The sequence below is a fragment of the Anomaloglossus baeobatrachus genome, chromosome 10 (genome assembly GCF_048569485.1).
Source record: "Anomaloglossus baeobatrachus isolate aAnoBae1 chromosome 10, aAnoBae1.hap1, whole genome shotgun sequence".
In the NCBI taxonomy this organism is placed as follows: Eukaryota; Metazoa; Chordata; class Amphibia; order Anura; family Aromobatidae; genus Anomaloglossus; species Anomaloglossus baeobatrachus.
The window spans coordinates 108,698,952-108,715,687 of NC_134362.1; the positions used below are offsets into that span (position 1 = coordinate 108,698,952).

Here is a 16,736-nt window from a genome sequence, read left to right on the forward strand (position 1 = left end):
TCCTTACAATGGGCACTTCAGGTTTACAGGCCCTCATGCACGTCTCTATCCAGGGACAATGTGGAGCCTCCCAATTTTTGGCTGCCCTGGCAAAGGAAAATACTACAAAGACTCACTTCCTCAAAATGGGCACATTAGACTCAAGAGGCCTTCATGTACGTCTCTTCTCAGGGACATCGGAGTGCCACACAATGTTTTCACGTAAAATCTTTCATGTATTAATCTCAAAAAGTAACATACACCAGCTCTATCTCACTATTGGGTATGTGCCCTTAACATTTCCGCCATGAAAAATCATTTTGGGGTCATTTTGGAAGGTTTTCTGGTGAGTCCGTAAAAATGGCGTAAAACGCGGACAAAATTGTTCACAGCTGTGACTTTTCAGTGATAAATGCTTCAAGGGGTCTTCCCCATGCTGTTGCCATGTCATTTGAGCACTCTTCTGAGACTTTTGTGCCATTTTTAGGGTTTCTCCATGCTGCCGGGGGGTCATTTCACAAAAATACTCGTGTCTCCCATAGGATAACATTGGGCTCGTTGCTCGGCCCGAGTACACGAGTATCTTGGGAGGCTCGGCCCGAGCTTCGAGCACCCGAGCTTTTTAGTACTCGCTCATCACTAGTCTCTATGCCTTGGTGGTGGCTTTACCCTGTATGGTTGGGCTGTTGTCTTCTAACGGGACTTGTGTGGGATAGGTCCTTAAGTCCAGTCCGCAATCAGTTGATTCGACTCAGCCCTGTCGGTTTAGGGCTTTATACTGGGTCTGAGTACCCTGCCTGGTGCTCCGGTATCCAATTGGCTCCCCGGTTCGGTCCCGGCGGGCCACTACCCTGTCCCTTACAGTTCCACCGGTCGTATTCCCGGTCTCCTGCAGGCAGCCACCACCATCTGCCTCCTTGCCAATGGCGACTGGGCTCTGACCCAGCCACTTGGTAGTCTTTTATCAGGGCATGGACACAGGACTGCCCATGACCTTGACTGCTCTCAACCCTGCACTTGGCTCGACTCCTTCTTTACTCTGTGTTTTCCCGCCTCCAGGCCTGTGAACTCCTCGGTGGGCGGAGCCAACCACCTGGCTCCGCCCCCCCTGGTGTGGACATCAAATCTGGAGGGTGGTGACAAGGTTTCTAGTTTGCCTGGTGTTACCTAACTGGGAGGGGGTGTGGTGTTATGTGTGACTACCTGGGACGACCCGACTAGTCCGGGGCGTCACACCATCATACTATTTCAAGGTTTATGTGGGAATCGTTACACTATTGGAAGGGCTATGTGGGGCATCATAAAATTTGAAATGCTATGTGGAGGCCAACATACTATTTGGGGGGCATAGTACTATTTTAACGGCATCATGCTATTTGGGGGTCATCATTCTATTTGGAGTGCTATGTGATGGTCATAATACTATTTGAAATGCTTTATGGAAGCCATTATACTATTTGGAGGCCTATGTGGAGGCCATCATACTATTTGGAGTGCTATGTGGATGGACATCCTACTACTTGGGGGGCTATCATACTATTTGCAGGACTATGTGGGGGTGGCGGGCATCATACTATTTAGAGTGCCTTTTAGGGTCTATCATATGGGGGCATGTTACTATTTAGAGGCCTGTATGGGGGGCCACTATACTGTATATAGAGCTGTGTGAGGGCCATCATATTATATAGAGGGCTGTGTTGTGATCATCGTACTGTGTGTGGGGGACTATATTGGCAATCATACAGGTTTGGGGTTACTGTGAGGGTATCATACTTTGTGAGGGGTATTGTGGGGTCTTCATACTGTGCGTGAGTAGGGTGTTGTGGAGGAATTCACTGTGGGAGTATCTTAGTGTGTTCGGTGGGGCACATTTGTTGGCATTGTACTTTGTGGGGGCCATGAAAATGGCATCTTAGTGTGTGGGAATAATAAGGTGCTGTAATAGGGGCTAAATTACTTTGTATGGGCTGCAAAGTTGTGGGCTATACTATTCTGTGACCCCGAATAATATATATATATATATATATATATATATATATATATATATATATATATATTTATTTTCTTATGGAGGGGTCCCAATTAGGACTTCTGCTCTTGGGCCCCATGATTTCGATGTACACCTTTCATCTCAAGGCCATTGTACCCATTCCCATTCCAGTAACTGCATATTGATTTCATACATACCCAAAGTAGACATGAATATGTCCTTGTCTGTGTGACCTTGTGCATATGAAACAGAAATAGCTGTAGCCAAGATACTGATTTCAGAAGTGGTACATAAATTGGGACTCAGAGGGAATAGAAAGTGACCCTAGAACCTATTTCATAGGACAGATACTGATGAAAACATCTGAAGACTTGAACATGTGTGGCGCCCCAGGACCTGGTCGCCACAACAGCATTGCCCTCCCAAAGAGTTAATGCTGAGCCTGGAGGTAATTTGGAGGTCCATTGGCCTGCAAGTTTAACATCCAACGCAGTTCTCCCTCCGGCCAGCAGGGGGAGCTCTGAACCTGGAATTCCAGGGAGCATTCCTTAAGTCTGACCTGAGGGAGGAAGTAGTGTTCAGTCTGTAGAGAGAAGTGAAAGGAAGCAGACGCAGAGTGCGCTGTCCTGTGGATCTGGGGCCTGGAGCTGGAACAGCTTGGCCCAGGGAAGCAGGAGTAGCAGAGAGGCAGAGAAGAGACTCGGACATCGGAGTCTGTGGCCACCAAGGCTTAAAATACTCCCTGGTAGCCGAATCCGAAGGGCAGGAGAGCTGCAAGCACCTGGCCCATAAACAGCCCGAAGGTACAGCTGCAGCATCAGGCCCCGGTGTGGACTCCAGCAGAGAAGCACCAGAGAGGGCCTGTGCAGCTTACCACAGAGGGAAAGGGATGTACCACCGGTCCCAGCAGCAAAGAGGGCCATTGCTGGATCCAGAGAAGCAGGGTCCTATCGTAGTAAAGAAAGGAACAGGAGTAGGCCTCATACTCAGCTGGCCAGAAAGATCACCCCAAGTACTTCCAGGCCGACCGGATCCCCTTCACCACCTGTGACGGTCTCCCAGGATTGGACTGTTCCTAAAGTAAAAGAGGAAAAGGTAAAGAGACTGTTGTTTGTGCCTGGTTCTTTCATTGCCTGTCGGCCCTGCACCGTGTTAGCCACACAACACCATAGACTTTCACGAGCACTAACAGTGTCCCCGGGGCTCCGCTCCACCTGTGGGGAGCAGTACCACCATTGCTGCCGTATCATCACCCCGGAGGCCTCACACAGCAGCGGCGGCTTAATAGCCGCAGACCACAGGTGGCGTCACGAAACAAATACTTTAATTGCTCCCAAGTCACCAGCCATATTAAACTGACACCCACCAGGGCCACGGAGTCGGGCCCGCCACCACTGACGTCCCCCGGACTAGTCCGGCCCGGCACCGGGTGTCCCATAGCCCTGGGGTGGGCGAGTCACATGCAGCTGGCATTGCACACCCTATACCATCTGAAAGAAGGCTAATTTATAAGACTGGAATCCTAAGAGCCCAGTTGACTATCCTGGCTAAATCCTGTTAACTGGTTTAAGTGTCTATGTGATTGGTTTTCAAGAATATTACAATTGGTAGTACAATTATTACAGGATTAGTTATACTGTATATGAAGAGATATGCATAATAATGATTTGTGTACCAGCTTAAGTATGTTTCCAGAAATAAAATAGTGTATTTTCTGCCCTAGCACTCCTGTCCTTCTAATGAATTAGGACCAGCTGAACAATAGTCTCATTGACATCTCAAAAACGCATCACTAATAAATATCAAAGTCACACATGTTGAACCAACCCCCAAATTGTCACCAAATACATCCACACAGGCTTCTCCTTGCAGGCTTATGTGGGCATCACACAGTACGATCTATCATGCGATTTCACGAGCGATCGTACCCGCCCCCGTCGTTTCTGCATCACGAGCAATTAGTTGCCCATGGCGCACAAAGTCGTTAAACCCCGACACACGGACTTACCTCCCGGACGACCTCGCTGTGGGCGGCGAACGACCACTTCCTGAAGGGGGAGGGACGTTCGACGTCACAGCGATGTCACACAGCGGCCGGCCAATAGAAGCGGAGGGGCGGAGATGAGCGGGACGTAAACATCCCGCACACCTCCTTCCTTCCGCATTGCCGCCGGGACGCAGGTAAGCTGTGTTCATCGTTCTCGGGGTGTAACACGGAGCAATGTGTGCTAATGTGGCGCCCCTGACCTGGTCAGGCACCACTGAGTACTGCACCCATGCTGGGGACAGTACAAAACAGGTAATCCAGAAGGCTGACCGAGGTGTGACTACACAGGCGCATAGTGATCAGGTCTCACACATTTACCTTTGAGAGGACCCCTGGGGATCCCAGGAGGGGGCAAAGCCTCCATCTCCACTCGAGGGGTGTGGTAGAGAGCCTGGTTGCTAGGTGACGTAGGCAAGAACAGGAGAGGAGGGAAGAGTGAGCCGAAGACAGTTGAGTGGTGAAGTTCAGGGAGGGCAGAAGCAGACCCTGTAGCTCTACACAATTCTGACAACGTACGCGCAGTGACTACCGACGGGGGAGAACGGTCACCTGGTAGTGCTGCCCGAAATCCACACACGGCTAAAGAGAGAGCAACGGAGTGGAAAGTAAGGAGACTGTCAGGGAGATACCAGGCCCAAACGGGTAACAGGTCCCGGTGCAGGGATAGATCCACCTGTCCTTTGCCAAACCTGCATGAGGGGGCACTTTACACCCCCAAGACAACACCACAGAGTCCGCAGCCACGTAGCCAAAGTGAGGGCCCATAGCTCACAGGAGGCAAGCAGCCGGAGTGACCTGGTCCAGGCTACAAGCAAACGGGCCAAAAAGAAGGGGAGAGAGGCACCAGCAACTTCCCTGGGCGACCCCAGCAGGGCTTCAAGCAGGGGTTACCCCAAAACACAACGGGCTAAGGAAGGCGAGTTGGTAGCCACCCTCACCAGTCAGCCTGAAGGACACCTGGTTCCAGCCTGGTTCATCCCAGCTACGCCCGGGTTACTCACCTTGCCACCATCAGTGAGTAAAATCCCTGAAAGACATCCTGCTTGTGCGTGTGAGTTATTCTGCGACTTATAGTTCCACACCCCTACACGGGACCCTGGGGCATGCCTCACTCTCAGGAGGCTATTACAACTGACTGCACCTACTATCAGCCCCAGGCACCCCTAACCTGCAGTGGCGGTCTCCACTGACCGCAATTCTGAGAGTGGCGTCACGACAATCAAAATAGAGGATTTCCTACCTGTGACGAGATCCAGCCGCGTGGAGTCCCTGAAGGTAATGCACCGCTGCACCGACACCGCACCTCGGGGCCCCACACTACCTCGGGTACGATGAACAACCAGTGCAAAGTAGAATAAACGATTTTTTAAAAATGAGTGACGTGTAAACGATTCGCGATTCGTAACCGATTTGCAACCATTTACAGACGCTTGTAGGTGTCACACAGGACGACGTCACAAACGATGCCGGATGTGCGTCACGAAAACCGTGACCCCAACGACATATTGTATGACAGATCATCTCGTGTGACACCCGCATTAGGGTGCATGAGTGTCAGCACAAACTATCCCCTAAAATGTGAATGAAATTAAACTCTTTGGCAGAAAACCCAGGAGGACCACACTGCTGACATAGAGACAGAGAAAAGCTAGACTGCAGGTTACTAAAATGTATGTGAGTAAGCCTAAATCCTTCTTGGAAAATCTTGTGGACAGATGAGACCTATATAGAGCTTTTTGTTAAAGTACATAATTCTACTATTTAATAAAAATGGAATGTGGCCTACTAGTAAAGGAACACATTACTACAGTCAAACATGGTAGCATTTAAATCATGTTTTAGGATTGTTTTGCTGTCTCTATGCCACCCCCGTGCCAGCAGCCGGCGCTGCTCGGATCCGAGCCTTCTGGGGTGGTGGCTCGAGGGTCTCTGGACCCGGGAGGCTTGCGGACATGCCAAATAAAAAGTGGGACGTAGATGTACGGGATAGGCCGTATTAAGTTCATGACGCCACCCACGGTGTGTGCTGAAGTGGGACACCACCGCTGCTGTTGTGGGGCACCCGGGGGAGATGTTGTGGCAGCTAGTTGTTAACCCCCCGTGGGTAGGGATGGTTGCCCCGGGGCCCGGTGTCTCTGTGCAGGGTTTAGCGACCGCAGGGAGTGTTTGTTTACTCACAGCTAATAAACCACACAAGTTTCTGGTAAACCAAGGTGCTGGTGGCGGGTGCCGCGGCCGGTTGCATTCGGGTCCCCCACCCGGCTGGTGGTCTCTATTCTTTTCCTCTGCACTGTTTTGTGTCAGGTGGACTTCCTAGTCTGAAACTCAAGAGTCCGCTCCCGGCTGGATGTGGCCTAAGGAGTCATGCCCGCAGACGCTGGCCCGTGGGATCTATGGGCCCTGGCGGTGACCTCCTATCCCTATCGGTGGACTGTTGTCTTCTATGAGGGACTTTGGGTGGGTCAGAACCTATAGTCCTGGCCTCAATTGGTTAATTAACCAGTCCGCTTGTTTCCGGTTCTGGCTTCAGCGTCCGAGTACCCCCCATCGTGCTACGATTTTCGGGTCGGTTCCCCGTGTCGGTACCGGCGGGCTACAACCCTGTCCCGGTCCACCTCGGTTCTGCTGAGCCATCTTCCCATCTCCTGCTGACGGAGACCACCATCTGCCTCCTAGCCAAGGCACCAGGGCTCCTACCCTGGCACCGTTCAACTTGAACTTGCTCTGCTGGAGCTACACTTAGCTCCAGCCCACACTCCTCTCCAAACTGAACTCTAAGCTTGTCTGATAAGAACTGCTTGTTTTCCCGCCCCGGGCTGTCTAGACCCCTGGGTGGGCGTGTCCCAACTGCCTGGTCCCGTCCACTGGTGTGTCTATCTTTCCCTAAGGGGGGGTGACTAGCTTTCTAGGTTGGCTGTGTGTTTCCTAGTGAGGGAAGGTGTTATACGGGGGCCTATTTGTCACTACCTGGATTGGCCAGGGCGTCACACTAGCACTGGGTGCCTTGACTGTGTGCAAGGCATCATGAAATCTGAAGATTACCAAAGTATTTTGGGTCACAATATAGTGCACAGTTTCAGAATGCTGGATTTGCATCCTAGGTCATGGGTCTTCCAGCAGGACAATGACCCCAAACATACTTCAAAAAGCACCCAGAAATGGATGTACCGTATACTATGGTGCCCCCGAATACATCAGGGTGCCACAGGGAACTGCATCCTTACCCAGGGTGCAGGGCCTACCCCCCATGGTTCCAGGTACCCAAGAAATCGATGTCACTCCTATCTGCACAAAATCCAATCACCTCACATCAGTCACTGCCAGACTTACCAGGGGGGTTGGACAAACTGGAAAATGGGCCGGCCACTGGGAACTGAGCAGACTGTGAGAGGGAGACAGAGAGAGGAAAGGGAAGTAGGCTCCAAAGAGAGAGGGGTGGGAGAGTGAGCTCCTGGGGAGCTAGGGAGGACTGGTTAGGTCGCAAGTGGTGATCCAAGTCCAGAGGAGTCGGGGACCGGTAGCAGTGACATTGGACAAGGGTGTGACGGACGTAGTCTGAGAGGACTGTCGGCACCAGAAAGCCCAAAAGAACTGACCGGTACCAAGCACAACATGGGTACAGGACCCTAGGTCAGGAGCCGATTCAACGCCCTGGCAATTAACTTGAAAGGGAGAGGACCTTCAAGGACTTCCCTATGAGCTCAGAGGTTGAGGGCATCAGCACAACGAGGGGGACAGGGGTGTATCCAAAAACAGTAACCCACAAAAGTCCCTTTTGCCAGCCCTCAAGAACACGGCTACACTACACATAGTGAGCAGGGCCCCCAACAGCTTCAAGCCACGGGGACCACTAACGTACTATAACTATAACGGAGACAGGCTCTGGATCACTAAGTGACATTGGTGGGACTGGGTACTTGGACGGGCTCCCAGCAGCGGCAGCTGTACACAGAGACTTTGGTCTACCTATAGCGTGTGTGTCTCCTTTCTAAACCTCATCTAGCACCACAACTACCCACAGTGAGCACCCTGGTCCCCTACACCCTGTTGTCCCAAACACTACCAACCCCCTGAGCCCGGGGCCTTCCCTACCTGCGGAGGGATTGACATCTTGCTGCGTAACACCATCTGCCATGGTACTCCTTCAGCAGCGGCAGTACTCCCATTACTACAACCCACAGATGGCGTCACGAACTTATCCCCTGTAAATATCCCCTTTTTACGGATCAAAGTGTCCGCCAAGCTGGGTCCGGACCCCCTAGGGCCATGATCCCGGATCCGAGCAGCCCGACTAACACCGGGGTGGTACACCTTGAATCTTACCTGGCATCTCGAACAGGATAAGGACTGGACCCATTAACCCGGGTGACGTGTGCCTTACAGAACTGTTCAAAACTGTGCTATGACTGTCCATTTGAATCGCCGTTATTTTTGCCGCCATTTTTGCCCGCCATCCTGGTGCCTAAAAACCACAACTGCGCCATTATCCCTGCAAAAGGGCGCGAAGCCTGAGCTCCGCCCCGTAGGGGAACAGAATCTAAGGGTGGAGATTGGCGCAGGGACACCAGGACTCTGCACAAAAGTTCCTGGAAAAGAAAGCAATAGGATGTCAGTGCCAAGAGACTGGTCGCCTGAGCCTTCTGCTCCTGGAACGGCTACCTGGATCGAGGAGGAGATGGAGCTGCTCTGCAGGAGGATGCGAACGCAGTTCCTGTTCTTGTTGGACGACTGGAGGATCGAGATGAGGAGTGTGGACGCGGTTGTGCGGGCCTGTGAAGTGGAAGCCCTGCGTGTGGAGCAGGTAAGCAGAAACCCAGTTCCGGTTAATCCGGCCTACCCAGCCATGGAACCCAGTCTGCCCCCAACCACCGTCACAGCCATGTCTCCTCCTCCACCCTCGGCCGAAGCTATGGCCGAGACGCTGCCCCCAACACCGGCAGTGGAGCCTCCTGCCCCCGCGGAAGATGAGCAGGCCACAATGCTTCCGGCCCTACCACCGGCCAGACCAGACCAGGCCGCAACGCCTCCGGTACCATCCCCGGCTAGACCAGACCAGGCTGCATCACCGGGCCTGTACCCTGGTACAGAGCACCCGGCCACTTCTACCCCAGCTATGGAACAGCCGGCTCATCTTGTTGCTGCTGCAGGGGGGGAACCCACCAACATGCCGATTCCACTGCAGCGTGGCCTCCCGGTAGCTACCGGGGCTGCGGGACTCTGAATACATCTGGTTCCTCTGGAGGAAGTGGAACCTGAGGTCCGCGCTCCATACTGGGGCAGACGCCAGCAGCAGCTGCTCGCAAAGATATCCGCCAGAGAGCAGCATCGGGCAGAGGTCACCGCCCGTACTCACCGTGAAAAGGAGCATCTGAGGAAGGCTACCTACCGGGTCACAGGGCCGTGGTACCGGGTCCTTGTTGAGCGTTTAGACCCCATCAAGGGGTGGGGGTTTATTGCCGAGTCGGGCCTTGCTGCTGGGGTGTTTGTTTCCAGGAGGGAACACTTCCCAAAGGGACACCCCGATCGAAACCTGAAACCAGGAGATATGGTTTCGTATTACCGGCATTGTGGGGAGCGGGGCTGGTATGCCTTAGAGGTCAACAGATTTGCCATGAAAGAAGGGAAGATAGTACCAGCCTCCGCAGTAGTCCCAAGAGAGTAATGGTAGCTGAACCCGGCTATCTCATACCAAATGTAAATATGCATGTAAAATGTAAGCATAATGCTTAAATAATTTGAAATGTTTTACAGTTTTGCACCCAGTGCATGGACCCTGTTTAATTCATTTAGTTTAAAAATGGACCATGGCTGCAGGACTGGCAGCAGCCGACATGAACTTGTGCTCTTTGTAAATAGTTGCACCTAGTGTGCCTACCAGAGTAGTCCTCTGAACCATCCGGACTTCAATTCCATCACGACGGACAATGCAAGGAACTCGGGGTGGTGCAACACCATGATTAGAGGTGACACCAGGGGTTCAGGTGTTTTGGGTGGCGGGTTGAGGGGAAAGGGACAATGGGAATGGACTGTCACAGGAAGGGGCTGCAGTGGAGTAGGCTGAGTCCCCAGCTACCACTACAACTGGTAGCATTCCCAGGTGTTCCAGTGTTGGACTCTATCTGTTTGCAACGTTATAAGAAATGTGCCTCCCCTGCGTGGGAAGAATATTTATATGTTATTTTTAATTTCCAGTTCAATAAAACTCTGTGTGCGCTGTAGCTCGCGGACGACCTATGTTTAACCAAGGGGGAATGTAGCACCCCTGAATACATCAGGGTGCCACAGGGAACTGCATCCTTACCCAGGGTGTAGGGCCTACCCCCCATGGTTCCAGGTACCCAAGAAACAAATGTCACTCCCATCTGCACAAAACCCAATCACCTCACATCAGTCACTGCCAGACACACCAGGGGGGTTGGACAAACTGGAAAATGGGCCGGCCACTGGGGAACTGAGCAGACTGTGAGAGGGAGACAGAGAGAGGGAAGAGAAGTAGGCTCCAAAGAGAGAGGAGCTGGGAGAGTGAGCTCCTGGGGAGCTAGGGAAGACTGGTTGGGTTGCATGTGGTGATTCGGGTCTAGAGGAGTCGGGGACCGGTAGCAGTGACATTTGACAAGGGTGTGACGGATGTAGTCTTGGAGGACTGTCGGCACCAGAACGCCCAAAAGAACTGACTGGTATCAAGCACGACGGGTTACAGGACCCTAGGTCAGGAGCCGATTCAACATCCTGGCAATTCACCTGAAAGGGAGAGGACCTTCAAGGACTTCCCTATGAGCTCAGAGGTTGAGGGCATCAGCACAACGAGGGGGACAGGGGTGTATCCAAAAACAGTAACCCACAAAAGTCCCTCGTGCCAGCCCTCAAGAACACGGCTACACTACACATAGTGAGCAGGGCCCCCAACAGCTTCAAGCCACGGGGACCACTAACGGACTATAACTTGTGCACGGAGATGGGCTCCGGATCACTAAGTGACATTGGTGGGACCGGGTACTTGGACGGGTTCCCGGCAGCGGCAGCTGTACACAGAGACTTTGGTTTACCTACAGCGTGTGTGTCTCCTTTCTAAACCTCATCCAGCACCACGACTACTCACAGTGAGTACTCTGGTCCCCTGCAAGCTGTTTTCCCAAATAACTACCAACCCCCTGAGCCCGAGGCCTTCCCTACCTGCGGAGGAATTGACATCTTGCTGCTTAACACCATCTGCCCCGGTACTCCTTCAGCAGCGGCGGTACTCCCATTACCGCAACCCACAGGTGGCGTCACGAACTTTTCCCCTGTAAATATCCCCTTTTTATGGATCAAAGTGTCTGCCAAGCTGGGTCCGTACCCCCTCGAGCCACGATCCCGGATCCGAGCAGCCCGACTAACACCGGGGCGGTACAATACAAAGCGCTGGAGAGTTCTGAACTGTTCTGAAGTGGCAGCAATGAGTCTGGACCTTTGAACACCTATGGAGAGATCTTAAAATTTCTGTTGGGAGAAGGCGCCTTCAAATATGAGAGAACTCGAGCAATTTGCAAAAGAAGAGCTGCTCAAAATTCCAATTGAGAGGTGTAAGAAGCTTGGTGATGGTTATGCGATTGATTGCAGTTACTTATTCCAAAAGGTGTGCAACCAAATATTAAGCTGAAGGTGCCAACAGTTTTGTCCGGCCCATTTTTAGAGTTTTGTGTGAAATTCTGTCCAATTTGCCTGTTGTCTCTCTGGGGTCGTTCCAATACACACAGAGGAAATAAACGTGTATAACAAAACGTCCGTAGCTGCAATAATTTTCTGAGATAAATACAGTACTTTATTTTCTGGAACAATTTCAAGGGTGCCAACACTTTCAGCCATGACTGTATACACACATGGACAAACTTGTTGGTAATCTTCTTTTAAAGTAAGAAAAAACAACTGTAATAGTTTGAAACTGACAAAAGTAATTTTGTATTTAAATTTATTGAATGTCAATCAATAAAAATCAGACATTGCCTTTAAATTTTGGTTCAACGGAATAAAATTAAACAGCTAATATGTACTTTGACAGGTCTGTGGCTATGCATCCTCTTAAGGCCACTTTACACACACAGATAAATCTGCGTCAGATCTGTGGTTGCAGTGAAATTGTGGACAATCAGTGCCAGGTTTGTGGCTGTGTACAAATGGAACAATATGTCCATGATTTCACTGCAACCACAGATCTGCCAAAGATTTATCTCTGTGTGTAAAGTGGCCTTTATGCAACAGCCTGTGATGCACTGTGTGTTCTGCCACTTTTCTATTATAGACATCAATTAATGCAACACTAAAGGCTGCTTTACACCAGACAATCTATCGTGCGATAGATCGTCGGGGTCACGGTTTTTGTGACGCACATCCGGCATCGCTGGCGATGCCGGCCTGTGTGACACCTCCTAGCGACGCAGTATCGCTCACAAATTGTGAGTCGTGTACTGGTCGCTAGGTTCCATAATATCGTTTAATTTAGTTGTTCATCGTTTCCGTGGTAGCACACGCCGCTCCGTGTGACAACCCGGGAACGATGAACAGCAGCTCACCTGCGTCACGCGGCCGCCGCCGGCTATGTGAAGGAAGGAGGTGGGCAGGATGTTTACGTCCCGCTCATCTCCGCCCCTCCGCTTCCATTGGCTGGCGGCCGTGTGACGTCGCTGTGACGCCGAACGTCCCTCCCACTCCAGGAAGTGGACGTTCACCGCCCACAGCGTGGTCGCACGAGAGGTAAGTACGTGTGACGGGGGTTACCGACTTTGTGCGACACGGGCAGCGATTTGCCCGTGACGCAAATAGGACAGGGGCGGGTACGATCGATTGTGAAATTGCACAATCGGTCATAGGCGGGCTTTGCACACTACGACATCGCAGCCCGATGCTGCGATGCCGAGTGCGATAGTGCCCGCCCCCGTCGCAGCAGCGATATGTGGTGATAGCTGGCGTAGCGAAAATTATCGCTACGCCAGCTTCACACACACACTCACCTGCCGTGCGACGTCCCTGTGGCCGGCGACCCGCCTCCTTGTTAAGGGGGCGTGTCGTGCGGCGTCACTGCGACGTCACACGGCAGGCAGCCAATCAGAGCGGAGGGGCGGAGATGAGCAGGATGTAAACATCCTGCCCACCTCCTTCCTTCCGCATATCCTACGGAAGCCGCAGTGAGGCCGGTAGGAGACGTTCCTCGCTCCTGCGACTTCACACACAGCGATGTGTGCTGCCGCAGGAGCGAGGAACAACATCGGACCGTCGCGTCAGCGTAATCATGGATTACGCCGACGCTGCACCGATGATACGATTACGACGCTTTTGCGCTCGTTAATCGTATCATCCAGCCTTTACACACTGCGATGTCGCATGCGATGCCGGAAGTGCGTCATTTTCAATTTGACCCCACCGACATCGCACCTGCGATGTCGCAGTGTGCAAAGTGCCCCATACCGTGTAAAGCAGCCTTAAATCCCTTGTTGGATTGAATCATTCAAAAGGCTAGCTTTTATGCCTCATGTGCTGTGCATAAATAAGCAACTTATGACCTATTTACTTGCTGGTTTACTGTTCTCCTTCCTTGAATCACTTTAGACAGGTACTAACCTTTTTATGTGAGTCAAACCCTACACAATCTATTGTTTTAGGGGTACTTTGCACGCTGCGACATTGCAAGCCGATGCTTGCAATGCTGAGCACGATAGTACCCGCCCCCATCGCAGCAGCGATATCTTGTGATAGCTGCCGTAGTGAACATTATCGCTACGGCAGCTTCACATGCACTTACCTGCCCTGCGACGTCGCTCTGGCCGGTGAACCGCCTCCTTCCTAAGGGGGCGGGTCATGCGGCGTCACAGCGACGTCACACGGCAGGCGGCCAATAGGAGCGGAGGGGCGGAGATGAGTGGGACGTAAACATCCCACCCACCTCCGTCCTTCCGCATTGCAGCCGGGACGCAGGTAAGGTGATGTTCCTCGCTCCTGCAGCTTCATACACAGCGATGTGTGCTGCCGCAGGAGCGAGGAACAACATCATACCTGTCGCAGCTGCTAAATTATGGAAATGTCGGACCCTACACCGATCATACGATAACGACGCTTTTGCGCTCGTTAATCGTATGTAAAAGGATTTACACACTATGACATCGACAGCGACGCCGGATGTGCGTCACTTTCGATTTGACCCCATCGACATCGCACCTGCGATGTCGTAGTGTGCAAAGCCCGCCTTAGAGATGCTCTGACCTAGAGATCTAGAAATCACAATATGTTATTTGTTAAAATCACTGTGATCCTTCAGTTAAGCATTATTTTTCAACTTTAAGACCTAATTGTACACTTGCAGCCTAATATAATTCACCTTTTATCTGGTTCTGTTGTAATCAGATAATAAATGTTGTGAGTCTTGTGACTGATTCATGTAAATTCTTGGGCAAGTTGGGTATCCATAGAAGGTTTTTTTTGCCCTTTATTGCACCTTTTTATCTCTATTTTTTTTTCTTCAAAAACCAGTACCCAATATGTAACTGCCCATACCTGTTGAGGCATCAACAGTACGCTATAAAGTGGTCTTTTGTGTGGTCGTTTTTGAGCCAATATTTGTTTTAGTTTATAATTTACAAGTATGCAGAATGTTTTTTCCTAAACAATGAATCAAGTACACAAACATATATTTATGGAGTGTCTGGCCATCAGATTTTGCAGCTCACCTCAAGCTGGACAGTTGTCCACTTGGGAGAATAGTTCACTTTAATGCAAACATGCTTCCTTCCAATATGCATGAAATCTTTTCAGTGACAAAAATGGTGGGAAAATCAAACTAGGTTACACAAGCACACATTTTGGACATAATATTTGGACTTAAGTTAAATAGTCTTTACATCAAATTTACATGCAAGGTGGTTACAATTGAATTAATTTAGCACAGATCTAGTACGTTTTTACTATTTTTACTGAAAAAAACACTATTTGCATAAAGACACTTTTTATTAGATAAACTGGCATCACATGCATAAAAGTAGCTTATTGCTCCTAGTAGGGCTTATTTCACACGTCAGTGATTCTGGTACGTATGTGACAGTTTTTATACGTACCAGAATCATAGACATACGCAGACCCCTTAAAATCAATGGGTCTGCGCACAGATCAGTGATTTTTCACTGACTGTGTCTCTGTGCGTACATGCGTATCCATGATTTCCGCACAGAGACATGTCCGGTTTTTTTTTGTATCACTGATATCCCACGGACCACACTATGATGTGATCCATGAAACATGTACATTGAAAATAAAAAACTTTTTTAAACTCACCCATCTCCAGTGACATGGTCTCCGGCTGCTGCTGCTTGTTGCTTCCAGGCCAGCTCATTATTTTCATGCATATGCAGTTATGCACTGCACAGCCGACCCGGAAGTAGCTGCAGCAGTGAGAGACACAGTGGCCAGTGTTGTGAATACGTTTTCCAGTTTGGGGCTCCCTCTTGTGGTCAGTGCTAGCGGTGCAGTTGATTTCTGGAATGAAAGTCACACACACACAAAAAACACTTATCTCAGAGGGGTTCTGGCTATGAGCAGGGCTGGTTACAGAATGTCCTTAACACACATGAGACCATTGAGCACCGGCAAGTAACAAGAGAAAACTACTCAGTTATATAGTTCCAGTCTGACCCTGATTGCCAGTCCTCTGCAGGTGCGTGGCTTTCATTCCACAAATCAACTGCACCGCCAGCACTGACCACAAGAGGGAGCCCCAAACTGGAAAATGTATTTACAATAGGCCGGACACAGACTTCAGCACCACGGACAGCAGGAATAGGGACAGGTGAGTTTAATTACATATGCTATCACGGATCACAGATAGCACATGGAGAACACACGTGTGCCGAGAATCACAGCATACGGAGGGACATATGCGTTTTTAACACGTCAGTGAAAAATGTCTGTGTTTTTCACTGATGTGTGAAACAGGCCTAAGAGAAGGAGATGTCATGTATTTCTGATGCCTTTTAATGGTGAACTAATACATAAAATATGTTTAAAAAGCAAACATTCGAGACTGACTAATTATCTTCATTAGTAAGCAACATTTCCAGAAAAATAGTATGTAAAATAATTTTATTTTATTTATTGTATTAATCTAGTATAAGGTATCACTACAGCAAGACTTTAATTTTCTCCAAGGCCTTATTCAAGTGTCAGTTTTTTCATCTGCTTGGCAAATAAAAAGCTAATGGAGAGACATGTCCTATTCTAGTATGACTTATGGACCAAATTCGCCCATGTAAATGAACTAACTGCGAAAAAGAAAGGAAAACATATAAAGGGAATCTGTGGCTTTAAGCAGAATAAAAACTAGAAAAGTAAAATGCTGGCAGTAAAGTTCTTGTACATTCAATTATGGAATTCATTGTGACATTAATTAGGCTAAAAAAAAAATCTATGATTAACAGACTTCATATAATGCAATGTAGTTTTACTATAGAGGATTTACCAGTTTGCTCCAGCATTTCATGCACCTCTTTTATCATTCCAAATTGCTGTGTCACATTCTCAATGCATTTTTTGCATTCACCTAACTGTTTAATGTGGTCTTCCTTTGCTAAAATGTGCAACTGTAGTTTCTGCTCCTGTATGACAAATATGATAGTCTATATATTAATAATCAGTCTCCTATTATCACATTAATTAAAAACTAGACATTATATATACACCAAAAATAATACTATGATGTCT

The 16,736-nt window shown here is 49.9% G+C and overlaps 1 protein-coding gene across 1 annotated transcript in view; it reads right to left on the reverse strand.

The window, feature by feature from the left end:
- Positions 1-16,736, reverse strand: part of CCDC73 (coiled-coil domain containing 73) — a 627,966-nt gene that overhangs the window by 487,645 nt on the left and 123,585 nt on the right. Inside the window, exon 2 of the mRNA XM_075325586.1 lies at positions 16,495-16,630. Coding sequence (XP_075181701.1) covers positions 16,495-16,630 — 136 coding nt within the window. The remainder of the gene's footprint in view (positions 1-16,494; positions 16,631-16,736) is intronic.